At 50.0% G+C, this 25,079-nt stretch overlaps 7 protein-coding genes across 7 annotated transcripts; 2 read left to right on the top strand and 5 right to left on the bottom strand.

Moving 5' to 3' along the window:
- Positions 1-493: 493 nt before the first annotated feature.
- Positions 494-3,220, bottom strand: F4807DRAFT_409027 (cytochrome P450 52A11). The gene is made up of 3 exons (XM_047996500.1): positions 2,304-3,220; positions 1,717-2,227; positions 494-1,620 (listed from the first exon to the last, which is right to left on the bottom strand). Exons 1-3 carry the CDS (start codon positions 2,470-2,472, stop codon positions 675-677), a joined length of 1,626 nt encoding a protein of 541 aa, XP_047858301.1. The 5' UTR covers positions 2,473-3,220; the 3' UTR covers positions 494-674.
- Positions 3,221-3,827: 607 nt separating this feature from the next.
- On the bottom strand, positions 3,828-6,156 carry F4807DRAFT_199592 (glycoside hydrolase family 20 protein). Its single transcript, XM_047993796.1, has 3 exons — positions 5,657-6,156; positions 4,419-5,588; positions 3,828-4,353 (listed from the first exon to the last, which is right to left on the bottom strand). Exons 1-3 carry the CDS (start codon positions 5,798-5,800, stop codon positions 3,928-3,930), a joined length of 1,740 nt encoding a protein of 579 aa, XP_047858300.1. The 5' UTR covers positions 5,801-6,156; the 3' UTR covers positions 3,828-3,927.
- A 1,015-nt stretch (positions 6,157-7,171) lies between these two features.
- F4807DRAFT_409024 (aldehyde dehydrogenase) lies at positions 7,172-9,627 on the bottom strand. Its single transcript, XM_047996499.1, has 3 exons — positions 9,268-9,627; positions 8,847-9,213; positions 7,172-8,761 (listed from the first exon to the last, which is right to left on the bottom strand). The coding sequence occupies exons 1-3, from the start codon at positions 9,486-9,488 to the stop codon at positions 7,757-7,759; spliced, it is 1,593 nt and encodes a 530-aa protein (XP_047858299.1). The 5' UTR covers positions 9,489-9,627; the 3' UTR covers positions 7,172-7,756.
- Positions 9,628-12,865: 3,238 nt separating this feature from the next.
- F4807DRAFT_456326 (uncharacterized protein) lies at positions 12,866-14,221 on the bottom strand (the record flags this gene model as incomplete). The annotated part of the gene is made up of 1 exon (XM_048000864.1): positions 12,866-14,221. The coding sequence occupies one exon, from the start codon at positions 14,219-14,221 to the stop codon at positions 12,866-12,868; it is 1,356 nt and encodes a 451-aa protein (XP_047858298.1).
- Positions 14,222-15,179: 958 nt separating this feature from the next.
- Positions 15,180-17,709, top strand: F4807DRAFT_409019 (uncharacterized protein). The gene is made up of 2 exons (XM_047996498.1): positions 15,180-16,027; positions 16,085-17,709. The coding sequence occupies exons 1-2, from the start codon at positions 15,639-15,641 to the stop codon at positions 17,220-17,222; spliced, it is 1,527 nt and encodes a 508-aa protein (XP_047858297.1). The 5' UTR covers positions 15,180-15,638; the 3' UTR covers positions 17,223-17,709.
- Positions 17,710-20,413, top strand: F4807DRAFT_409017 (Protoporphyrinogen oxidase). Its single transcript, XM_047996497.1, has 3 exons — positions 17,710-18,256; positions 18,338-18,994; positions 19,066-20,413. The coding sequence occupies exons 1-3, from the start codon at positions 17,801-17,803 to the stop codon at positions 19,963-19,965; spliced, it is 2,013 nt and encodes a 670-aa protein (XP_047858296.1). The 5' UTR covers positions 17,710-17,800; the 3' UTR covers positions 19,966-20,413.
- Positions 20,414-25,010, bottom strand: F4807DRAFT_409014 (SNF2 family N-terminal domain-containing protein). The gene is made up of 2 exons (XM_047996496.1): positions 22,318-25,010; positions 20,414-22,249 (listed from the first exon to the last, which is right to left on the bottom strand). The coding sequence occupies exons 1-2, from the start codon at positions 24,691-24,693 to the stop codon at positions 20,972-20,974; spliced, it is 3,654 nt and encodes a 1,217-aa protein (XP_047858295.1). The 5' UTR covers positions 24,694-25,010; the 3' UTR covers positions 20,414-20,971.
- Between the last annotated feature and the right edge of the window lie 69 nt (positions 25,011-25,079).

Here is a 25,079-nt window from a genome sequence, read left to right as displayed (position 1 = left end):
AGGCAAGACAAGCGAGAAGATAGGGTAGAAAAGTGGATGGAAACTCATGGCCTAATAGACTAGGTAGTTACCCCTTAATTCCTACACCCCTTTTAGGACACGAAAGAAGTCAAGATACAATGGACCATGCTCAAAGTAGAAACGTTCTCAGTTTGGTGAATCGATTTATAACGAGATTAAAGTCGAGCAAAATATGCAAAAATAATTTCAAGTGGTCTATGAAAAATTTAATTCTGACGACTATCTCAAGGCACTAGTGAAGCCATTGGGGCTTTCAACTAACGCAACCTACTGGCGAATAGGATAATAGGTTCGAGGAGCAGCTAACTACGGCGCTATAGCCGACCAATTATTAGGCCAGTACTTTGAGAAAACCAACTAATATCCACGGATCTTGGCCCGGATTACGTTAGCCCGGCGTCGTAAACGTGTAGATGGAGTTGACGGCTCGCCTTTGGGGACCATGGGATTATCAGCACTCAACAGCACGGAAAGCTCTTTCATACACAGAAAATGTATTCGTAAATATAGGTTGCCGATACCTATGCAGGTATTCACAAACAAACCCATACACAACTATTTCCATATCGTAACTAGGTAGTAAGTATTTCATATTAGGAGACCGTACCTCACCGTCCCTAGGAAAGTAATTATATACACAAAACCCCCTAACCTCACAGACTCCCCTTCCCATCCTTCCCAGCCTCCCAAAGCGCCACCGTAACCCCGTCGCCAGGCTGAATCACGATCTCCGCCTTGAGCTTCGGCTCGCCGACCATGAAACTCTCGACCCTCTCGTACCTCTGAAAAATGCGCGTCAGCACGTACGCCATCTCCGTCAGCGCGAACTGCTGCCCGATGCAGATGCGCGGGCCCCCGTTAAACGGGATATACTGCCAGGGCTTAGGCTGCCAAGTCGCCCAGCGCTCGGGACTAAACGTTGTTGGGTCCGCGAGTTTTTCTCCCTCTGGCGTGTCGGGGGACGGGGACGGGTACAAATCCGACCGCCGCTGCATCGCGAGCGTCGAGTACGCGATCGCGGTATCCTTCAGCACGGGCAGCGGCGCCGTGCCATCCGGCCCCCCGCCCCTCGGCAACGTGGTATCCCTCAGCGCCGTGCGCACGTTAAACGGGACGGCCGGGTACAAGCGCAGGGTCTCGCTGACGACGGCCTGGAGGTAGCGCATATTCTTCAGATCGGCGTACGTCGGGGTCCTGTTCCAACCGACCTGCCCCCCGATCTCGCGCCGCAGCTTCTGTACGATGTCAGGGTGGCGCCCGAGCTCGAAGAAGACGAAGCTTAGGGTCGCGGCGGTGGTGTCGCGGCCGGCGAGAAGCACGGCGACGAGCTGGTCGCGCAGGACCTTGCGGTCGCGCGTGAAGGAGGCGAGCTCGTGCAGGAAGGTGTAGCCCTGGTCGGACTTGGTCTTCGACGCGAGGTCTTCCGGCGATAGGCGCAGCGCTTGGTCGATGTAGATGTTGCAGAATTCGTTGACGACTTGCAGGCCCGCGCGGAAGGATTTCATGGATACGAAGGCGCGGAGGGGACCCGCGCGCGCGATGATGTTTTGCATGCGCTGGACTTCGTTGAATGCGTCGGCGAAGGGCTGGCGGGGGGTGCTGGGGTGTGTTAGTGAGCCCTTATTTCTACCTTACTGCAATACTATGACAAAAGAGGTAGGTAAGGCAGGTAAGTAAGTAGAATAGGGGTCTTACGTGAGAGACTGCGTATCCATGCCCAGCAGGAAATCCGTCGCCACGTCCAGCGTATAGCGAAACAACAACTCGCTAATATCGAAGGGCCTGCCGTTCCCCGCCTCGAAGTCGACGACCTGGTCCTTGCCGTTCAGAACGCCACCGTTCGCAACCGCCTTGAAGAAAGTCTCCAGATGGCTCTCGAAGCAATGCAGATCACTGATGCGCTCGCGCGAGAACTGCGGGCGCAGCAGCTGTCTGCTGGTGTGCCACAGGGGCCCGTCCGTGGTGAAGATGCTGTCGCCCAGGAACTCGCTCCACTCCTCGTGGAACTGCGCGCCCTTCCCGAAGTCGGCGAACTGCGTCGCGAGCACGGCCTTGATGTTCTCCGGCTCGGCGGTCATGACGATGCGCCGGCGCAGCAGCCGCGACTCCTTGGTGTAGAAGGGCGCGTCGCCGAGCAGCGAGAGGAAGAACTCGTAGTTCTTGTGGTTCATGGTCGCCTTGACTTGCCCGATGACTACGTCTAGGCCTGTCTTGCTTGTTAGACGGCTAGGGATTAGGGGGGAGGGGAAAGGAAAGGAAGGTGAGGGGAAGGAGATACGCACCGAACGGTAAGGCGGATTTCACTTTAGTGACGCCGGGCGCACCTAGTCGTCGCAGTCGATTGTTTTCATCGATACTGTTATAGACCATCCGCAGCGCCAAAACGGCACCGAGGAAAAGGAGTACGAATCGGATGGACACATAGTCCAAGGCTGTCTCGATTAATCCCATGGTGATACGAAGTTAATATTCACTAAGAGGTCCAGATTAGACGTCGTCCTGCTCTGGTAAAAGAATCCCGAGTTATAAAGGTATATAAAGATACTATATCACATTCGGCTATTTTATCATTGGCTGTGTCTTTTCTTGGACATGCCATTGGTGTAGGGGAATATGACGAAGATAGAGAATCCGTAGACAACAAAGAAGGTCACTGTCGGCAACTTCTCCGGGCGCCGAGACGGTCGGATGTGGGATAAGATCGGCCTATTCGTCGACCTTTGCCGCAGCTGTGCCGTACGTCGAGGCGATGCTACTCTAGCTTGACAGGGACATATGGGTCACTGGCATCGCCCAGCGCAGTGAAACTCGCAAACGAGCGTAATATTGACCAGCCACGAACAGGTCATTATACAGCGGGTTCCAATGAGCTTTTATGGTTTTTGCAAGTACGTGGGCGTGCCTAGTCACGAATGCGATTCATCAGTTCATCAGTAAGGGGCAATGGGGTATTACCGGGGTGCTTGAGATGACGGTGTGTATAGCATGCTACCCACAGCATCGGCTGAGAGCCTTATGACGCGAGTGGCGCCGCATTGCTTACCTGAATAGGATGTGAGTTCCTATACTTCGACCTTGGTATTCATCTGGTTGTCTGGCAAATAAGATATGATGGTCTCTAGATTTGAGCCTCTCGGTTTTGGACTTTAGACTAATAAAAGGTCAACTAGCGATTCTCCACGCATCGCATGTATGCAGGGAAGAATTTGAATGTGCCACGGCAGGGCTAATGCATGTTCGGCTTTTAAGGTCATTGCATGGCTTAGTCATCTCTGCAAACTCATGAATCCAAGGTCTCTTATATTATATAAATGACTGCTAAGGTACCCGATCCCCGATCATCTCACCGTAGTACGACTGGGCAGGTAAGGAGTATATATTAACACAACCTCTTTACCTATGTACGACGTGAGCATAAATTTCTTACGTAGGAAGTCAGTACTATGGATGATAGCCGCATAGTTTCAGCTATACCATCTCTCGGCGTCAAGGGCACCACCCGACCGCTTCCGACACGCGTTACGTACTCGTCCAACAACCTTAAATCAACGCATTCCTCGTGGCAAGCTGAACGTAAGATACAGGCGAACAAGTGCATCTCACCGCCAAAACCTCGCCCGTTTCAAGTTTTCACTTCCAAAGTTGAAACAACCCAGCAAAAACATCAAGCCGAGGTGCAATGCCGCTGTATTATTAGCCCTGGATAATTTCCAGATCCATTCGCCCTCCGTATATTTTACCTTCTTTTCTGATATCCCTAAATGTCTATATATGTACAAGAAAATCGCCAAATATGAGGCGGTGGCAAGAGCCTGCATGTGTCCTTAAATGACCCCAGCAATCTATATGTCTTCTGGGAAGGACGATGAGCGTCATTAACTTTCCTCTCAGGAGAGTGAAATTCCCTTATGAGAACTCGCACGTGTGCGGGTCTTGTCCTTGCGTGCAGTACGTCATCTGCACGGCTTCCGCATTGATACCTCGAGCCACCAAGCGTTCTCGGAACTCGACTAAGCGTGGCGCCGCGTCTAGCTGCGTGCGGTTCTGCCCCTCAGCGTCGAACCTTCCAGACCATAGCACCTCGCCTGCCGCACTGCCACGCGGCCATAAGATGGTGTCTAAGTTAATCTCGTCGATCGTCTCGGCCCACGCACCGACCTCGCCGCCTATCACAAGCTCCGCCTGCTCATCCGACAGACCCTCGCGAGGGTCATACGAGTAGATCAGTCGCCAGTTCTTGTACGGCGAACACCAATCAAGGAATGGGTAGTTCTCCTCGAACGTTGCGCCCTCGGCAAAGTTAAGCCACTGTCCACGACCACAGTCGAGATACTGCAGAAACCATGTTAGTTGAATATTTTGTTAAAATGAGAAGTTTAAAGCTTAGAGTAGCTCACCCAGTAATTGTAGTTGCTGGAAATGACCTTATGGCCTTGGGCGGTGAGCTTGTCAATAGCTTCATCTCCAAGCCATGATTGGATTACAACATCGTCCCCGACGGTGACGTTGTAGCTGGCGGGAATCTCTTCCCAAACCATCGGTACTAGGCCGGCCTTGCGAACTCTTGCGTGCTGCTTGTCAATGAAGCTCTGTAGGAGCGGCACGACCACTGCCGAGTCGTTTGTGCCAACAGTAGGGTCGAGGTTGTATTCATTGAAGTTCACCTCGTCACCACCCGTATGGAAGTAGGCCGAGTAAGGCGCAACTCTGGGCAAGATATCATCCATCAGCTCGTCAAGGAAAGGGTCCACCTTGGATTCATTAAGTCTGATCTGACCACAAGGAGGCTCAGCGCAATACGACGACCACGGAGATGCACCCCAGCCAGTCACTAGTTCCGGATGCGACAGAGCCACGACGCCAAAATGTCCGGGAGTATCGATCTCGAAAATAACCTCGATACCACGCTGGATCGCGTACGTCTGGATGGCAGTTACGGCCGTGGGCGAGTATGTCTTTCCGCGAGCATACGCGCCCTTTTGGTGGAGTTCTGGGAGAGAAGGGATCTCCAGAGGCCAAGATTGAGAGTCCGTGGCGTGAATGTGGAGCCGGTTCATCTTGTTCCAGGCAAGGGTGTCGATAGTTCGATAGATGGCCTCGAGAGGGAGATAGTTTCTCGAGACATCGAGAAGGAGACCTCGGTGTTCGTACTCGGGAGCATCGGTGATTTGCACAGGTGCCAAGTTCGTATAAATCGGCCCTTGGGAGTGCTCGAAGAACAGCTGTGTGAAGGTCTCCAAGCCCCGAAGAACGCCGGTGGAAGATACGGCCGAGATCTTGGCCTTTCCGTTAATTCCTAGGGTCAGGCTGTATGACTCGTCGACATCACCAGCAAGAGGTTTGAACGTCTTCGACGTGTCCGTCCCATTCTGAATAATGTCGAGGCAGGAGATGTAAGTCTTTGGCTTCCAGAGTTGCGGCTCCGTCTTCTCAAGTTGCAGTCGCGGATATAACTTCCATGGAACAAAGTTCTTGTCCAAAATGTTCTTCAGCGCGCGTGATACACCTCCCTTCACAATCTCTTCACTAGTGAACTTGGAAGCTACATAATCCCGGGCCCAAGGGATCTGGCGCGTCTACGTTAGTATTCAAGGCATAGTCGAACGGGGATGTTTAGAAAATAAAACAAGCATACATTGTCTCCGTTGTAAGTAACCGACAGATGTTCGCCTATCCACAGAGTAGAGTTGCCCGTGCTGACGGTTTTGGGAATTGGCCAAATTGCCTGCACCGACGTGGCGGTAAGCAAGAAGAACGAAAGAATGACGTTCGACAGCATGGTGGCGTCGAGTGGGGAAACGCGAAGGTGGAGGGAGCAAGGAACGAGGAACAAGAAGCAAGGCGAAGAGAAGGACGCCTCTATTAATGAATGTCTAGGGAGCGGGATGCCGAATTCTTATTAGGATCTTCTCTAGTGCCCTCGGCGTGCACGCGTCTTAGAAGTGCAACAATAAGCCGGTTGATTCGGCGCCAAGGTGGGTTGTTCGTCTCCGACAACTCCAACCGCAGTGCTTGGATTGTGACCTCGTGGCAACGCGAGCTAGGAGTTGGGAAGACGTCCTATCTAGATGGAGGCGCAGCTGCTCCCGTAATAGGCAGCTAGGTACCGGAGGGTTGGACGGGTTGGACGGGTGGGAGGCTCAAGAATAGACCAAAGCTGCCCCAAGATCCGGGTCTCCTTGATCTCCTTCCCTCTCTATCTCGCCTACTAGCGCGTCGCAACGTTACTTTATTTGTACCTAAACCACGCCGTCGTCTGGGTTGACAGATTCGTGATAAAAGCGATAAGCACTGACAGCCGCTTGGACGAGTACCTAGATCATTTGAACGAATGTAGTTGCATCTAAGCTGTAGGGCAGCGGAGGGGCATGCCTTATTATTTCCTTGTTTTGCTTTTGATTTTTCTTGCGAGCCCGAAAGAGAGACAAGAGATCTGGGCCTTGATGGGATTGATGGACTTGATTGGCCGGTCAATTAATGCAGGTCCTCTCTCATCTAAAGGATCGAGAATGAATGCCTGAATGCTCAATCAATCTCATTCGGCTAATTCTAGCCCCCATGAATGATGATGTATGAATGAGGACAGGGGCAATGCTGCTTTCGGGTTGCTCATTAAAATAAAATCCTAAGGCGGCCCTGGCAGTTGATCCTTTTGCGGATCTCATGGCTCATGGTTCATCCAGCATGTTATTTCTGCTATTTCTGGGCTTGCAGGCTTGCCGGGCTTGTGCTGAGCATAGCAAGCACGGACAAGCACGGCAAGCATAGCAGGGCATAGTGTACGGGAAGCCCTTTTGCTAGCGTGGGATCGACTTAAGAGAATAGGGAAGTGATCTTCACCCCATGATTTACCATATTTGGACTAAGCCGATTGGTCGTTTGTTGACAAGCACGATGACACGATGTCTCGCCGCATGCCAACCAACTTGGAACCACTGCAGAAATGGAAAGCCTAAGGTGGGTTTGTACGAGGTAACATTTTAAATTTCTAGTCATGCACATATTTCATCTATCTTAGTGTAACGCTTTGATGATTACCCTCTAGGTACGACGATACCGAATAGTTCGTATATTCCATATTTATAGGGTTTAAAGTATTAAAGTTACCTAATGCCGCTCTTCGGGAATTAATGTCGTAGTTTTAAGTGCCGCGAACTTAAAAATCCAACTAACGGGAAGAGAAACTAATAAACTCAAACAAGTCCGGCAGAAACATCAAAGCAGTCAAGTGCGTGGTAGAAATGCGCGTCGTAAGATTGATGCGACAAGAAGGAAAAAGGTTAAAATTGGCCACCAACTAGGAATGTACCCGCGTAGTAACAATCCAAAATTCCAATATCAGCCATGCGCTGAGGCAATTATCATTGCTGACTTGCAGTTATCTGCCGGGTTTTCAAAAGGAGACAGTAGTGTTCTGTCAAAAACCAATTAACGACCTACAATCATACCCTGCCCGCCTATATTCGGGAAGGAGCCGAATCAAAACAGCATAGGCCTGTCAGACATGTGAATCTGGCGATGGATGATGATCCCTTCAGCTTCTACATAGTAAGGAATAGGCAGGTACATAACAATTAATATTCGAGGGATTTCATATTCCTTCCATCATGCTTCTATTGCTAACGTATATATGTGCAGGTATGTGACATCAATAGCAAGGAGATAAGATCGTCATGCCACCAGGCGCAAATAGTAACACCCATCGTACAATATCGGAACCGAATACTTTTAAAATTTAAATCTTCTGGCCCAGGTTCACATAGATAGCCTTCGTTTGCGTGTACGCCGCTAGACCCGCCTCTCCTAGCTCTCGGCCGATACCGCTCTGCTTCACACCTCCAAAGGGGACACGGAAGTCGGAGTCGTTGGACGAGTTGATCCAGACCATGCCCGCTTCAATGCGCGCAGCCACACGGTGGGCGAGCTCGATATCCTTCGTGTGGAGGGCCGAGCCGAGCCCGTAGGTGGTGTCATTCGCCATCGCGATCGCTTCCTGCTCCGTCTTGAAAGGCACGATAACGACGAATGGCCCAAATACCTCTTCTCGGTAAATCTTCATGTTATCCTTTACGTTGGTGAAGATAGTAGGCTCGATGAAATAGCCCTTCCCGTTAAGCGGGCAAGGAACACCTCCAGCCGACAGCGTGGCGCCTTCTGACTTGCCTGATTCCACAAACTCCAAGATCCTATCGTACTGTGATTTCGTCACTTGGGGGCCCTGGAAAGTATCTTCCGCGAAGGGATCGCCGACTTTGCTAGTCGTTTTGACCACCTCCCGGAACACGTTCACGAACTTTTCGTATACGGTTTCTTGGACGAGTAGTCGCGAAGTTGCGGTGCAGATCTGTCCCATGTTGCTCATAATTCCGCCATGAGCCCACTTTGCTGCTTGCTCGATATCAGCATCCTCGAAGACTATTAATGGAGATTTCCCTCCGGTCTCAAGTGTGATGTTCTTCATGTTGATGCTAGCAGTTTTCATGATCTGTTTTCCTGTACCAGTTGATCCGGTGAAAGCGATCTTATCCACGCCGAGGTGGCTAGCCAGTGTCTGGCCGGCATCTCGGCCGTACCCGTTGGTGATATTGACAACTCCCGGAGGGAAGCCGGCCTTGGCGATAAGTTTCGCCAGATACAGAATAGATAATGGTGTTTGCTCGGCAGGTTTTAGGACGATAGTATTTCCACAGGCGAGTGCAGGACCTAACTTCCATGATGCCATACCTAGAGGGTAGTTCCACTACACGCGCCTTAGTGTCAGTGCTCACCCACATAGTCTAGACCTTGATAATTCATGAGAGATGCCAATGATTGAGCTCACTTACTGGAATGATCTGAGCGCAGACGCCGACTGGTTGTTTCAAGGTATAGACAAATTTTTGACTTGTCGTAGGAATGGTTTCGCCGTGAATCTTATCGGCATAGCCAGCGTAATACCTAATTGTGTCGACGACGCCTTCTAAGTCTCCCATAGAAGAACTTAATGGTTTGCCGTTATCCCATGTCTCGATAGTTGCTAGAATGTCCATCTCCTGCTCTATCAAGTCCGCGAACTTGAACATTATCTTGCCACGTTCAGTTCCGCTGATATCTCTCCATGACTCATGATTCAACGCAGCTCTCGCAACAGCCACTGCACGGTCGATGTCTTCGGGACTCGCCGCTTCAACTGTGCAGATCTCTTGTTCATTTCTAGCATTTTGGCAGTTAGTTAACTGGTTGTGTCTTAGGAGATGGTCTACTAACGTTGGGTTGATGCTTGTAATCTTCAGATTCTGGCTCGATTTGACAAATTCATTATTGATGAATAGACCCGTAGGAAGGGTGAATTTCTTGCCGTTGGGGGCTGTGAGGTCAACTTTTAAGTCCGACATTGTAGATAGGAGGCGGGATGAGTTGTGGCGGTATAGATGCAGGTGGTTAAGTGTCCAACTTGAGCGAGTTGCTCTCACAAAGGAGCGCAACATGTTTGGAGAGCGTTATATACCTGCATCTAAGTTTTTTTATCAACTAAACTGTACCTAAGTATCTATGCCTAGGCTATTGACTATTACCAAGACTGATGACCAAATGCATACGGCATTCCCCGCATTCCCCGCATCATTACCTAGGTATCGTGCGCGATCCGGCATCGCTGATAACATTTGAGCCTTTGAGGAGGCTACACTTGCAGTTTCCCCGCTATCCCGATGAAGTACACGTGCTTGTAAAGGAGTAACCCGGACGAGTGGGGGCGCTAGTCCGGGTCGGGATCGTTGATCCGGATCTGCTTCGTCCGGGCCCGATAACGCCGTACTACCACGCCATCTACACACCAGGACCCGTAAAATACCTAGGTACATTAATTTTATAGGACTTCATTCCAATCACACATTTCGGATTACACGTACGATCCCCCTCCCCAAGACTCATTATGTTGGACAATTCATCCTCAAGCCCGAGATGCATGACCGTTCCTCGGCGGAAGTCGTCCACAGTATCAGCCAAATGGTTTGATAAAGGCGTGGCGCCCCATTTCAATTTCGATTCCGATAATATTCGGAGTTTTTCCTCCACTGCTCGAGGAATTCTGCCATTGGGATCGAACAGTAATCTTCTAGATTCCGAGAGCTCCCGACATCTAGTTGCGTTAACAATGGTCGTAATGGACAAAATTATAGATAAATAAGGTCCCTTCGTTAGCCAGGGCTAAATCTATTTAGCTTTTGTTTCCGCACAAACCACTATGGCCTGAATAGCATTCCAACGGTCCATCCCGACATATTTGTTCATTGTTATTTTCATGATAGCGAGCCCAAACATCTTATCCCTGATCATCAACTCGAGACCTTTCGGGCCAGCTATGACCACCTTTCTAGTCATCGACATCGTCACTTGACAGGGAAGGGTATATAACAGTATCAGGCCGCCGATAAATATAATGAGCTGGGGCTCATGCCACTATCTTGCCTTGGAGTTTTCGTAACTTGGAAAGGAATGGCAAGGTATTGGTAATGTTGGGTAATTAGAAATCCCTTTTATGAAGGTAGCCCGTATTGATAGGTAATGTCATTCAACCGCATGAAGCAGTCCTGACGTTTTCCCGAAATGCTCACAACACAACTTACTACACCTTTAACCAAGGAGATCTGTCAGGGGTATCAGTGCTGGCTACCTTACGGCGTAGGCGCAGTGGCTTTCTGTTTATATATATAAGGACCTTACGACTACTCCAGGAATTGATTGATCTGTCTATTAAGTCCTACCTACTATCTCACTAGATGTTGACAAGATCCTTCGGTTCATTCCGGAGCCCCTATTTACATGACAAGATCAGACATAACACCAATGTTTCGAAGCGAGTAACCCTAAAATGACGTATCGTACAGAATTTGAGTTCCTCAAAAGGTTGTGGCTCTCTAATGTGGGTTTTATCTGCATCATGCAGGGTGACACTTTCCTTTTCAGTATCGGGTACGAGTAGACACTTCTGTCTTCTCTCATGGATGGCAAGGAAAGCAGAAACCACTGTTATTGATTTATAACTATGGACCGTGTGGCTTCGTGAACATAGTATCCAGCGAGTATGTGTAATTGTCTCTCGAGTCATTGTCTTGCCCATCTCAATTGCTTTGTTGTTCGGATTGCGCTTGTTGCTTCCCAGTTGTGTTAAGATGGCGGCAACTGATGCGGACCATCCCAGATGAAGTCTACTTGCTAGGAAGGTGCGAATCACACTGAGTGGGGTATATAAGAGCAGGTTTCGAGCTTTTAATTTTATAGTGAACCTCTCCAATACAACATTCTATACCTCTCCTAATATTATCTGTCCCCGCTGGTATGAGTGCCGAGACCTACCATGCAGCCCGCGGCAAAGGCCTCATGTTCCTAGCTAGTTTGCATTCCGATACACCTGATGTGGTTTTCCCCGAGATGCATCAGTTTTAGCTTGTAACCAGCAAGAAATTCGACCATAATCACCTGTCCGACTGCTCGCGCAAAACACTCCGAGAATTAGAGATAGACACAAACGACTTCAACTTTTCTGAGATACACTCGCCGCTGCAGAAAGCTGATTACGTTGTCCTTTCAAGGAATAACGCCCATAGTGGCCTTTTATATGTTTGCGAGCTCCGCCGAGAGTATGACCATAACCCACGTAGTCAACGTCTGCCGATGTCCGAGCTGCTGTGGCAGTCCTACGTACAAGATGCGGTTAGCAGAGGCTTACCCCCTTCAAAGCTCCGTGTAGTTTGGTTCGATACAGTGATGAATACGGATACCAAGATTATGGCCTAGGAGGCAGTTACCAGGTCCCTCACTGACCGGGTAGTCCGTTTGGACAATCACAAGATACGACGAGAATATACTAAGCACGAGGCGGGCTTTGAATCCCTTATAGGTAGTCAATTAGGACAGATGGTTGCTCGAATGCTGGCCGACCATCGAGAAGAGGTCGGTAGACGCACCATCGAGAGAATCTGTCTACTAGGCCCAGTAACGTTTCTCGGAAAGAAAGTAAAATCGCGAGCATGGAGACCAACTTTCCACATGTACTTCCTTCTTTCTGGACAGAACGAAATCCCACCGTCCTACCATCCTCTCCCCCAACAATCCGCTCCAATAAAACCCTCCTTCCCGCCCATTCGATTCTAATACTGACAAACCACGCATGGCCGGAAGAGCTCTCTGGGGGCCCTATTTTCAGGGTAGAGCAAGACGGTTCCGACTGTGATCTCAGGCCCGTAGCCAAAGTTTGACTGTCCATCAGCAGTCCACTGAGGAAGCGCCTGAGACCGGTTGGTGTCATTGATGAAAATTAAGGAAGTGATGATCCATCTTGTGTGGGGAGCTTCGAAGACGAAATCCGAGTTGACCTGAGTTCTCCAAGGCGCTTCTCCGGAGGTTAGCTGAGGAGGCGAGGTTGACCCGGTCCATGCACGTGGATATCCCCTGGAAGTGCCGATACGATAACCTTCATTGGTTAGCCGTTATGATCTTCCAGGGTAGGCAGCGAAGTCGGATCCTGACGCCTCCGCGTGGCGCTGCCCGGGACTCAATGGTTACGGAATCAAAACAGCCGTGACCTGAGAATGCTAGGTTCAGGAACGCATATGCGGTCATAAAGGAGTGATACCGTGCATCTTATATTCCAAAGCTTGAAAAGGATACGGTCAGTGTCCGAGAACTTTAATAAAAGTGAAAATATGATACTAACTGAGAATTAGTCTTCAGAGCGATCGACCAAAAGCTGTAAATCGTAAGAGCAAAAATTTTGGGAACACCGTCCCGCCGACAGCCGACAGAACTCTGTTATATCATATCACAGAAATCGCATGGCCTAGGGCAATACAGTGATGTCGCCTCAGAATTCATTGGGCGGATCAACCCAGCCAAGTGGTAGAGAAGTCGCACCGAGATGGTTCCATGGAGGATCGACTTGGAACGCATCGAACGCCTCCCCGTTCAGCGCGGCCTTAGCTCGTCTAACGGCTTCCCACGTAAAGCCGTTCGTGTCGATACCAACTCTTCCGGCATGTTCCATAACACCATCAACCCACTTCTCGCAGACTTCCGAATGCTGTCTATTTTCTTTCTCGGCTGCTAAACCGACAGATGGCACCGCTTCTCGTTCCCGTTGGATTAGGTCGAAAACGAACTCGAGCGCCGTATCGATTTGGACTCGTATCACATTTAACCCGTCGTCGTCGTAATCTGGTCTGTTTACTGGCAATGCTTTCCCCGAGTCGTATAAAGATTGGAAGCTAACGGGAGAACTCAAATGTGCATCGTCTCCTGTCCTAAACAATAGCACCGAGTGCTGGAAAGCGAGCCAATCTCGATATCTCTCCGTATGCGCAAGTACATCAACCTCCGGAAGCGTTGATACGACGCGATATATTTCAGGCTCTTTGTATCGCATCACTTGACCATCCACGACCATGATGATTGCTCGAAATAAATGTGCCATTTCCCGGCCTCTGTCTTGATAAGTTCTTAGATTCGTAAGCTGTGACGGGTTTGGATTCGCAGGCTGCAACCGCGTCCGACTGGAACGATGCGTCCATGGGGTTGCCTTTGGGAGCTCCTGTTGACTAAGGCCGATCTCAACGGCATCACAAAGGCTGCGATGGAACTCCCTTAGGTTCTGCATATCCCTGGGCTTACTACCCGTTAAATTGATGGGCTTAGCAAATTTCTGGTAGCCCAAAAAGGGCGGGCGGCCGCCATGCCAGTGGAACCATTTTCTCCAGATGTACCGGCCCAGCCGTCGAGGCGAAAACCCAATATTATCATGTACGAAGGTGTGGAGAAACCAATCGAAATAAAAAGCGACGTGGACGTCGGCGTATTCCAATAGGTGTTCCCGAACAAGGGGGGAAAGGGGGGCAAACATTCTAGGACGCAAACGAACCTGTTTGAAAGTCCGTATACGATATTGGATGTTATCATCACTCCATTCCCATCTGAACTGCAAGGTGAATAGGAATCCGTTTGCCATACGTTCATAAAACAGAGTAGCCAGTTGAGATCGCACCAGCCGCACCATGTCCTCGGAAAGGGGCTCAACTGTTGGTGATTGGGCGTAACGTTGATCGTAAAAATGATGATTACGGTCACATTGTGGAAGAGAGTCGAACCTCGTCTCCGCGTCGTTTAAATTACAACACCCTTGGTGCTCCACGAAAACGAATATCTGGCGGTGCCAAAAAGGGGCCATGGCGACTGTGTTCAATTTCGACGGGAATATTAGTAGATTACTATGTTCTAGAGCAACGGAGGCAAAAGGGAGCGCAATTAAGGAGTTCGCAAGGTTAATAGCATTGATAATGAATAGCACTTTTGTCAAATGTGTGCGTGTGTGAAAGAACGAGGAGCACGTCGGGGAATTGTTAGGGGGGTTTAAGGGGGATTTTAAAGATTTAGTGGGAGGGTTTAACTTTGAGCGAGGGAGGTCGAGCAGCCCGCCGCATGTTCTCTTTAAGTTCGTGACTTGACATGAAGCGTTTTAGACTTTTGATGAATGTGAAGCTTGGACGTATCGTTACGCTGGCCTTAGCCGGCCTTCATCTCGATTCCATGACCTTGCAAATAACAATAGAGAAAGCTGCTTACACTATATGAAGTAATAGGGTACGAAAGAGGGTAGAATTTTGCCCTTGAACTTTAGCATGAACGAACAAGAGATGTTACACGGATTCGATGCCACTGAAGAGCCATTTGTCGATTGTGAGTTGTTAGGTACAGAACGTAATAGACCGGTACCAGCCATTCTCCCAAAAGAGAACGAGAGAAGTCGAAGGATATCTGACAAAATCCTCTTCCATGGATGTAACTCAGCTTGAACTCAGCCTAGTTCTGCTCCTTAATGGCTGTTTCAATTCAATTTTGCCCTATACTCATAGCTGATGTTACCCGTACGTGGATAATTCCCGTCATTTAATTTGACGAATGTTCAAAGTTGATGAACAGTACCTAGAGTGGTTCCTAAGTGTTCTGAGACTTCCTAGAAGCAACTAGCAAGAGTCATTACGCTACTATTCATGAAAGCTCTATTGTCACTCCAATTTTGGTTGCTTGGTTATGACTGATGAAGTTGATGATTCGAATTTCAATGAACTAAAATCCATTATTAAGCAAACCCCTACTAAGCTAAATCTAAGCACGGACCAACGACCTATGCAGTGGCTACTAGCTACTACGATTACTAAGTAGTCTTTAGTGGCACAGTGGCTTTGTTTGGTAGTACCCGCCTAATCAAATTTGTGGCGGTGTTTCCCATCCTAACAATGGGAATTACTCTCCCAGATTCCGGTCTCCTCTAGATCTTCTCAACTTCAACAACGTCATTCTTTAACCCGAAATCAGCACCCCAACTCGTCAAATACCTCTCGATCTGAATTTCTTCTTGACAATCACGACCGCTGTTGATTTCCGATCATCTGCAAAAAATTGCAAAACGTCTGAGGCCCTATTGTGCCCCACTGTCGTGTTTTGCCACCGCCATCGCCATCGCGGTTAAAAATTGACGACGCGCACATCGCATTCGCCCTATCCTACCTTGATAACCTTTGTCCAACATTTCTTGCATTAACCCAGAGCTCTACGACCTACGTCGCGATCCATTCTAATTCATCATGGCTGTCGAGGTAGTCATGAACACGCCGTTGGCGGACGCGCTTAACATGGCCATCCAGCCAAAGCTGGTCGAAGTAGGATGGGCATCGGGCGGCGCTGATGATGGCGCGTTATCCGAATATATCATCTTGATGCTGGTCAATAAGAAGACACAAGATCAGATCGCCGCCGAATTAGCTGGAGATCTTCTAAGCCTTGGTCCCGATGATCCCGGTGCTCGAGACTTTGCGAAGTGGCTCTTTGACGAGATCGAGACCTTAAACGCTCAACTGAACGGAGGTTCGGGGCAATTGGGAAATGCCAATGGAGATGCTACGCAGAACGCCATGCCTTCTGCAGACCAGGATGCCGATATGACTATGTCAGTCGATGGCCCCGAGCTAAATGCGTAAGTAATCGCTGATGAGTTGTCTTGCTTTTTCTGAACCAAGCTAACACCAACTAGTCCCACAGGACCTAGATCTATGAGGAATGGCGCTGCGCGAGGCGGCCGAGAAAAGAGGATGCTCGGTCAAATGACCAAAGCTATGGACCGTAGCCATGATAACGTCTTACATCGTGTCCGAGCCAACGGCAATGAACGTATCAACACTCATCGAACACCACCTACTGGACCGAGAGGCGGTTTCGGGCGCGGAAATACTCGCATGCCTAACAATCGTGCTGCCGGATTTGCTGCGCACCTTAACCAAGCCGTTGGAAATATGTCTCCTCAGATGCATGGACCTCCTCCCGCAATGAATGGCATGAATGACATGAGCTGGATGATGCCTGGCGCTCAAGATCAGCTGTTCCAGATGATCCAGCAACAGAATCAGATGATGCAGCAAATGCAGCAACAATTGAACCAACAAAACCAGAATGCGGGTGGCCGACCCCATGGAAGGTCTCTCTTCGATCGGGTGCAAAGCCCGCGAGGAGGTAGACGGGGAGGCCATGCTAATGGACACCGGCCGCATCAGGTTGATTCGGCTAGCTCTAACGGGGCTACAGGTGATGAGGATATTGACATGGCTCAAGCCAAACGCGACCCGCCCAATCCTGAAACGACGGTTTGCAAGTACAACTTGTCCTGCACTAACAGAGAGTGCAAGTTTGCTCACCAATCTCCGGCGGCACCACCTAATACTACAGTCGACATCTCGGACGTATGCACATACGGCGCAGCATGTAAAAACCGCAAGTGCGTCGGCCGTCATCCGTCCCCGGCGACCAAGCGAGCACACCAGAACGAACAAGAGTGCAAGTTCTTCCCTAATTGTGCCAATATGAACTGTCCATTCAAGCATCCCGACATGCCTCCTTGCCGAAATGGAGGAGATTGTGCCGTGGAAGGCTGCAAGTTTACACATCTTCAGACGATGTGCAAGTACTCACCTTGCACGAACCGATTCTGCCCTTACAAACATGAGGAGGGTCAACGCGGAACATTCCAGGACAAGGTGTGGACAGCGGGTGGTGCTGGAGGTCATGTCAGCGAACGCAAGTTCGTAGATGGGGACGGTTTGGAGGAGCTTATCGTGCCAGGCGGAGAGACGGGTGCGGCGCAAGAGGCAACGGCGATGGAGGAAGGTGCTGCTTGAAGGATTTCTCGATAAGCAAGGAATGAATGGAGTTTACGATGGTGTACTGATGACACAAAGGGCGAGGATGGATCAGCGGTTCCTACGGAACGGAATAAGGGGTTGTGAAGGGCTCACAATTCTAGACTTGGTATTGCTGCAGGCGTTAGGTCGGTGATAGGAAAAGGAAACTCAAGGGATTTCTCAAGGGACTTGAGCGACAATATACCCGATGCATTTTTTTGTGATTTGCCAAATGAAGGTATCGACTTGAATAACGCGTGCAGTGACTGTATTTGGCAATAGGAGGTATACGTATACCTTTGCTACTGGATAAATGTGGCCATCATGGATATCATAGTGTGCTGACTTTTATGCAGTGAGCTATCTACGGACTACATGTACCTATGCAGTTATGCGCCATATTCACTGCCCCATTATTTACCTAATATGTATAGTCACATATGTTTCTGTACGTTGGTACTTGAGGAGGTCAATAACATCGCTTCAGAACGCCACTTCACAAATTCCTCCATAGAATTTCTGTAATTTAGCAATATGCAACCTCCACCGCTACGGCTGGTCCTGTTACCCGTGAAATGCCTTTCCAACATGTCTTTATCGGTTCTATAAGGTCTGCATACGGCAATGCGCGACATGGCGTTCGCACCAGAATCGCGAAATTACCCTCCTCGCGGCGACTGAGCTCCTTCGCGGTTCGAGATCGCCAATTCACCCGCACACGAACCGAGAAGCTTCCTCAAGCTCAGACGAGGACGTTCGCGACAACCAGGGCGCAGAATTCCCAGCGGGAAATCGCTGTCCTCGGCGGCGGCATCACAGGGCTTACTGCTGCCCATTACCTGGCTCGCCACGCCAAGAACGCACACATCACGCTATACGAAGGCTCTAAAAGACTAGGCGGCTGGATACATGGGGAAAAACTACGTGTTGGCAGCGGGAAGGATGATGAGATCCTATTCCAGCGCGGTCCGCGAATGCTTAGGCCTTATAATAAGTCTCTAAAGTTCGACGACTTGGTCCTATACGATGTGGTGCGTATATATATTATATCCCCTAGCTTCGCCAGGTCCATGACGCCGAGGTTTTGCTGATAGGGATTTTCGTCGTCGTAGGTCGGAAACCTGGATATGGGTCTTTACTTCATTGAGCAAAACCGCAGGTCATCTCGCTATATATACTACCCAGACCACCTGGTTAGGCTTCCGATACCAGAAGTCAGCCTGAGCAACCTTTTCGCAACTGTTGAAAGCTACCTGCGAGAACCAATATGGGACGGAGCGCTGATGTCCGGTATAAGATTAGCTGTCACTCGAAACGGGCATGAGGGTAACACTGATTACCGGGCGTTGGCCCAAGACGAATCTATCGGAGACTATTTCGACAGGGTCTTCGGAGATGACCGAGTCACCAAAAACATAATGTCCGCCGTGATCCACGGTATCTATGGCGGTGATGTATACAAGCTAAGCGCAAAGCACTCTATCTTCGATCACATGTGGCGAGGGAGCAAGGGTCCTACAGACCGGGAAGAGACTCGAAAATGGGTGGAGACCAAAGATATAATTTTATTCTGTGATATGGCGCATAGTGGTCGGGGCAGGACCATGGGCTTTCTTGATAAAGCGAGAGATTTCGATCTCATAGCGTACGACGACGGCCTCCTCACCCTTGTGAATAGCTTAGTCAAAGACTTGAAAGCACATAAGAACGTTACTATTAAACCTGGTCATTTTGTCACGTCTTTAGCCTACGAAGATGGCAAAGTCTCGGTATGGACTCGTGTCCCCTCTATGAGAGCGGTTTTGGTTGTTGCGTGCTAATATCACCCATCGTTACCTAGGTAAAAACTAAGCAAAATCCCCCGAAGCAGTTCAACCAGGTGATCAGCACCCTCTTCTCGAAGCACCTGGCCTCGCTCGTCCAGCCCGCAGGCTGCCTTCCTTCGCTGGAAGAAACCCAGGCAGTCACCATCATGGTCGTCAACATGTGGTTCCCGAACCCTTACATACTGGCCAACAACCACGGGTTCGGGTACCTGATCCCGTCGTCGACGCCGAACAACGACGAGTGCCTGCTCGGCGTGCTCTTCGACTCGGACGCGCAGCTCGCTCCGGACCCCATCCCGGGTACCAAGCTGACGGTCATGATGGGCGGCCACTACTGGGACGGCTGGAAGCACCTGCCGACCGAGGAGATGGCCGAGGCCATGGCCAAGGAAGCCGTGTTCCGCCACCTCAACATCGACCCGTCGGAGCCGGTTTTTACTTCTGCGAGGCTGTGCCGCGACTGCCTGCCGCAGTACACCGTGGGCCACAAGCAGCGCATGGCCGACGCGCACAAGGACCTCATGCGCACGTTCAAGGGCCGGCTCTCCGTCGCCGGACACAGCTACACGGGGATCGGGGTGCTGCCGTCGATGCGGGCCGGGTTCGACGTGGCGATGTCGGTGGCGCTGGGCCACGGCCCGCCGTGGAGCGCGGACAGGTTCGTGCCGCCGGACCTGCGGGGCGCGCAGATCGACCACGTCGGGATGACGGGGCTCCTGGGGTTCACGGCGCCGGAGAAGTTGACGCTGGCGCTCGCTGAGAAGGAGTTGCTCTGGGGAAAGAGGTGGCAGACTGGTTTCGGACGGTACGGTAGCCGCGAGGAGTGGGAGCGGGCGAAGGAGGAGAGTAGGGTTCGTAGGAGGTTGGAGAGGGAGAAGGAGAGGGAGAGGGAGGAAGGGGGGAAAGGGGAATGATGGGATGGGATGTTGGTCTTTATATAGAATAGGTAAGGTTAAGAGATCGTGGCGGGACGGTCTGGGGACGGTTTAGGTTTGAGGTTTGAGGTTATCTAGGTAGGTGGGTGGGTAGAGATGGTAAACTTAGATGAGGGTGAGGAATGTTAAGCGAGTTCGTTAACGCTCTGCTGGAGGGTTTAGCGTAAAAACGCGCCGGGTTCGGGTTATAAAAATATTTTGGCGAGGAATTCGTCGATATAGGTACCTGTCTCTTGTAGGATGTGGTGTATGCCGAAGAAGCTACCTACGCCGGACGGTACCCAGGAAAGGAGGGTGGGTATGAACATTCTACCAAAATTCACGAACTTCGATTCAAATCACTTATCACGTTAGAGTCATATTAAGTCAAGTCACCTTCACGTTAGACACTGAAATGGCTGTGATGCAATATAATCAATTAGGTAGCTAATGAATTTAAAAGCTCGCTGTGAGAAAATGCAAATGCCTGCCAGTGCCCAATGCCATGCCATGTCAATGCCAAATATGTCCCCCTTTTTTCTTCCGAATAAGGGACTGATCCATGCTATGCGCCCCCGTTTTCACCTATGCTGATGCGTTTGCTGATGATTGCTCAGCAGTTTGTCTAGTAGAATTGCAAGGACTGGAAACAGAAAACGTTGAAAGTCGGGTGGGTATATGCTGAGATGGCATTCGGTTCGTTCGGTTCTGTGATGAGAAAGTCGATGGGTCTCTTCGTTGAGACGGGAAGTACATGGCTCGAACAAGCATGTATATAATTGGTGCCGATATGTGTCGGATCAAAAGTTGGAGGGCGGTTCAAGAGAGAAGTATGGGCTTATAAAAGTGGTATACATGGGTAGATACCAGACGAAAGTGCAAGCAGGAGTGTCGATGTGAGGTATCAAGGTACAAGTATCGTATCAATATAGTCCCGTATACGTCTTGGCGGAGGGCCCACGAAGGGTAATCTGCCGCTCGATATACGTCCGGCGCGCAGCACGGATTAGACTTGCTGGCTCGCAGGAAGCTCCTCAACTAGGTCGTCCTCGCCCAAAAGCATAAGCTTCTTGCACTGCTCCTCGACGGACTCCTCGTCCTCGTCCGGCACGCCAAATTCTCGCTCGACGCGGGCGGCTAAGACCAGCTTCTTCACGCACGAATTGTAGATCAGTCGTTCGACTGTCTTCTCCGTGATCAGCCGGATCACTTCGACGTCTCGGGTCTGTCCGATCCTGTGCGCTCGGTTCGACGCCTGTACGTCGTCTTGTGGGTTGTCGGACTGGTCGAAGAGGATAATCTTGTTGGCGGCGGTCAAGTTGAGACCAGTACCACCAGCTCCGGTGGTCAACAAGAAGACAGGAATGTCGAGGTTGTTGGTAAATTCCTGACACTCGGGGAATCGGGCGGCCGTGTCCGTGGCACCCGTCAGACAACAATATTTAATACCGGCATGGTGTAAGGTCTCCCGAAGGATGTCTATCACCATCTCAAAACGGCTGAAGACCAGGACACGATCACCTGTCTTCATGTAGCCACGTACCAATTCAAGAAGCTTCTGGACCTTCGGGCTGTCTTCCCAAGAGCGGTCCGGAATATCTAAATGACCAATGTACTGCTCAAAATCCTTACACCAAAGATGGAGCTGGAAATCAGACTTGTCCATCAATTCCTCCAGGAGACGGGCCTTATGACGAGGCTCCTTGGTCTGAACACCTAATTCATCTTCCGAACACTTCTTCCATAGGATGTCTACCATCTTCTCGACCTTGCGATCGGTAAAATGGTGTCGGAATAGTTGGTGATGAATTGCGGCTTTTCGAAGCTGCATCCAAGGGTGTGACCCCTTAGACTTGACGCCGTTCGGTAGGAGATATTTACCCTTGATGGAATCGTAGATATTCTTCTGGGTATCGTGCATCCCTACGAGCTCGAGCCGTTCTATCTTCTTAGGAAGGTCGATGACGTCTTCCTTGTGTCGTCGAAGGATGAAAGGGGCCATGACGGCACGCGCGCGATCGACACGCTCAGACGCCAATGCTGCAAAGTTCAGAACATCTTTGCTAGCGACCTTGGTTTCGAAGATGGTATTTAGGGTCTCGAAAGACGCCCCTTCGAACAAGGTAGGCTCTAGGAGTCGTAGAACCGTCAAGAGCTCCCCCAAGTTATTCTGCACGGGTGTGCCGCTAAGGATGAGTCGCCACTCGCTGGGTATTTGCAACACCTGTTTGTAAATTTGCGTTATGGAATTCTTCAATTTGTGGCCCTCGTCGAAAATGGCAGCCTAAATATTGTTTAGTAAATCTTACAGGAAAGAGGAGAGGGAAGAATGAAAGGGGGTGGTCTACTTACGTAGAGATTAGCCTTGCGGAGGAATTTTAAGTCCTCTTCCTGACGTTCGATCTGGGGATACGTAGTAAGAATAACGTGGAAGTTTCGAGCGTCTCGTGGGAGAATATCCCGTCGACTCTTGCCTGAGTAAGTGATGAGTTGAACCTCCGGAGCGAACTTCTCAAATTCCGAGATCCAGTTTTCGTAAGTGCTGGGAGGCACCACGATCAGATTCGGCCAAGGGACTCTAGCGCCCTCCTTCTGCTCCATGTTGACCAAGTGGGCGATAAAAGCAATCACTTGACAGGTCTTACCGAGACCCATGTCGTCTGCCAGTATTCCGCTGTAACCTTTGGAACGTAATAATTCCATCCAGTTCAATCCTAAGAGCTGGTACGACTTGAGCTTAATAGAATCGCTCATCAGATCCGGCTTGCTCTTGATAGGAAGGTCCTCGAGATCCTCCGAATCGGTGCGAGGTAGTCCATTCTTGTCGAGGGACCACTTGGACATGGATAAGTTGATGTCCGCGCCTCTCTTGTCGCATTCATTGATCACAGCGGTGGCAGCTTCACAAGCTTCCATCCAAGAGGTTAACTTCTCAACAATGTCTTCACCAATTGCGACTGTCCTACTCTTCTTCTTTGACTTGCCCTTGTCTAGTCGTGAGACATTTCGAGCATCTGCGATTGTTTTGAAAGGTCGCGCCGCCACCATAGCCCTAGCATTCGGTCCGGATCCGATCATGTTACTAAGCGTCTCAGTTGTACAGGTATTCAAGTAATCAAGAACATTGGCCTCTTGCACGCTTGGTTCTGCGAAGTCGGCGTCTTGGTAACCGTCTTCATTGTCCTGGTCGGATACGGACTCGGGTTCAGGTTGGGGTTCAGGTTGGGGTTCAGGTTGGGGCTCAGGCTCGACTTCACGTTCGAGTTGTTCCTTCGCTTTGCGCTTCTTAGACTCAACTGGCTTGGAAGTGGATTTAATGTCTTTGCAGGATAAAAGCCTTCTCTTCTTGCTAGGGGGTGGTGAGTCTTGTTCAGAGTCAGACAAGATGGTGACTAGGGGAGGTGATGGTTCACGACGACCGCGTACGAGCCGTCGGCGAGGACGAGGGACTTCATCAGGCTCGGGATCGAGCTGAGTGTTGGTGTCTATATGACCCATTGTGGAGCCAATTGAGGGGGATGGGTCTCTTGATTCTGTAAGACTTGTTAAGGATGATGTGGGGGATGAGGGTGCAGAAAATACTGCGGATGGTGTTGCTGATTTTTTTCTACCTTGCACCAGCCGTCGACGAGGTAGACTATCTTTACTAATTGTTGAATGAATTGAATTAGAAAGATTGGAGGAGTTTGAAGAGTTTGAAGAATTTTGTGTACGAGAAGATTGTTGCGAAGTTTGAGAAGATGGGTTACTTGAAGTCGAAGTGGGTGGATTTTTTTTCAAGAAAGTGTGCATCGTATTTGGTGGAGGGGCAGCTTTTCTACTCGCGACGGCTGTAGATATTTTAGCACCATCAGTCGTGCCGTTAGTGCCGGCACCTGATGTACTTGACAACGATAGAGTTTTGGTAGGCCTTCCCGTAAGTAAGTCGACAGCTTTGGAAACCTGCCAACTGACATCCTTCTGCAACGCCTCCTTGCAAGCTCGGACCGTAATTCTAGGTACGGCTTTCTGGACAATTTTGTAGACTTGGCTGGTCAAGTGGCGCAACCTAACATCACGGATATCTTTAAGGGAGATATCCATCTTCTCCATGTATTTAGCTCCGGAATTTGACAATGAGAGCAAGCTGTTCTCCTTCTTTACAAAAGAAGAAGGCCGTATGTCTCCCCTGACAGGCGCGTCATCATCGGAACTGTCATGCTTCCTATAGTCTTCCGACAGTTCATCGTCGGAGATTTCTAAGTAGCCTTTCCTGCCACTAGAGCTTTTAGCTACGTGTGACGCTCTCTGCATCGTAGGTGGTCTAAACGCAGTACCCGCCGGAGCCATTAGTGACCCGACTCTACTAGCTACACCAAGCTTCTTATCCACGACGGGCGAAGGCTTCGCCTGGCTCTTCGGCTGGAATGGCGATGAAGCAGGAACTTCAACGGCCGTGCTTGGTGTGCCCGGCACCAGAGGCGAAGATGGCTCTCTTAGTGTAGTCCGGTTCACGATTTGGGTAGGCTGAGTTGCTCTGTTAACTACTTGCGTCGGTTGGGTAAAGTAGGGAGAAGAACATGGAACACTGCCATCCACAAGCTCATCGACTTCATCATCCTCTATCTCGATATACGCAGCCTTAGAGGTCTGTGTTTGACCATTGGGTTGGTTATTACGACTCAACCCCGGAGTGCCGGGAATTGAGGTAGAGCCTCTACCTGGGAACGGCGAAGTGGTCCGTCCCATTATTAAGGAATTACTGATTAAAAGCCGGGTTGAAGATGATAGATAATAAAGGTCAAGAATCTCAAGGGACAGCTTGACAGCTTCAACTTGATACCCAGAAAGGGAGAGGATTCGTTATCGTACGTAAAATTTGATCCCGATGGCTACATTCAAAAAGCAAAGAGTGACTTCGAGAGGGAAAGGTATCTAGAGAAAAGACAATCGAGTAGGTCTTTTCGGCTAGAGCGAAACAGTGAAGGCTGTCGGTCGAATAAGTTGGTGAAAGATGTGTAGAGGATAGCAGGTTACGTGCTAAATTCTTTTTTCCCTTTTTTTTCGAGGTTGACGGCAGGGGCGCAAGGGTTGGAACGCGCCTCAACGCGGGAAAAGTGGGGTATATGGGGCGC

This window comes from Annulohypoxylon truncatum, assembly GCF_022578515.1.
Source record: "Annulohypoxylon truncatum strain CBS 140777 unplaced genomic scaffold F4807scaffold_3, whole genome shotgun sequence".
Taxonomy (NCBI): domain Eukaryota; kingdom Fungi; phylum Ascomycota; class Sordariomycetes; order Xylariales; family Hypoxylaceae; genus Annulohypoxylon; species Annulohypoxylon truncatum.
The sequence above is the reverse complement of the archived record's forward strand: the minus strand, read 5'-3'. Positions and strand labels throughout refer to the sequence as shown.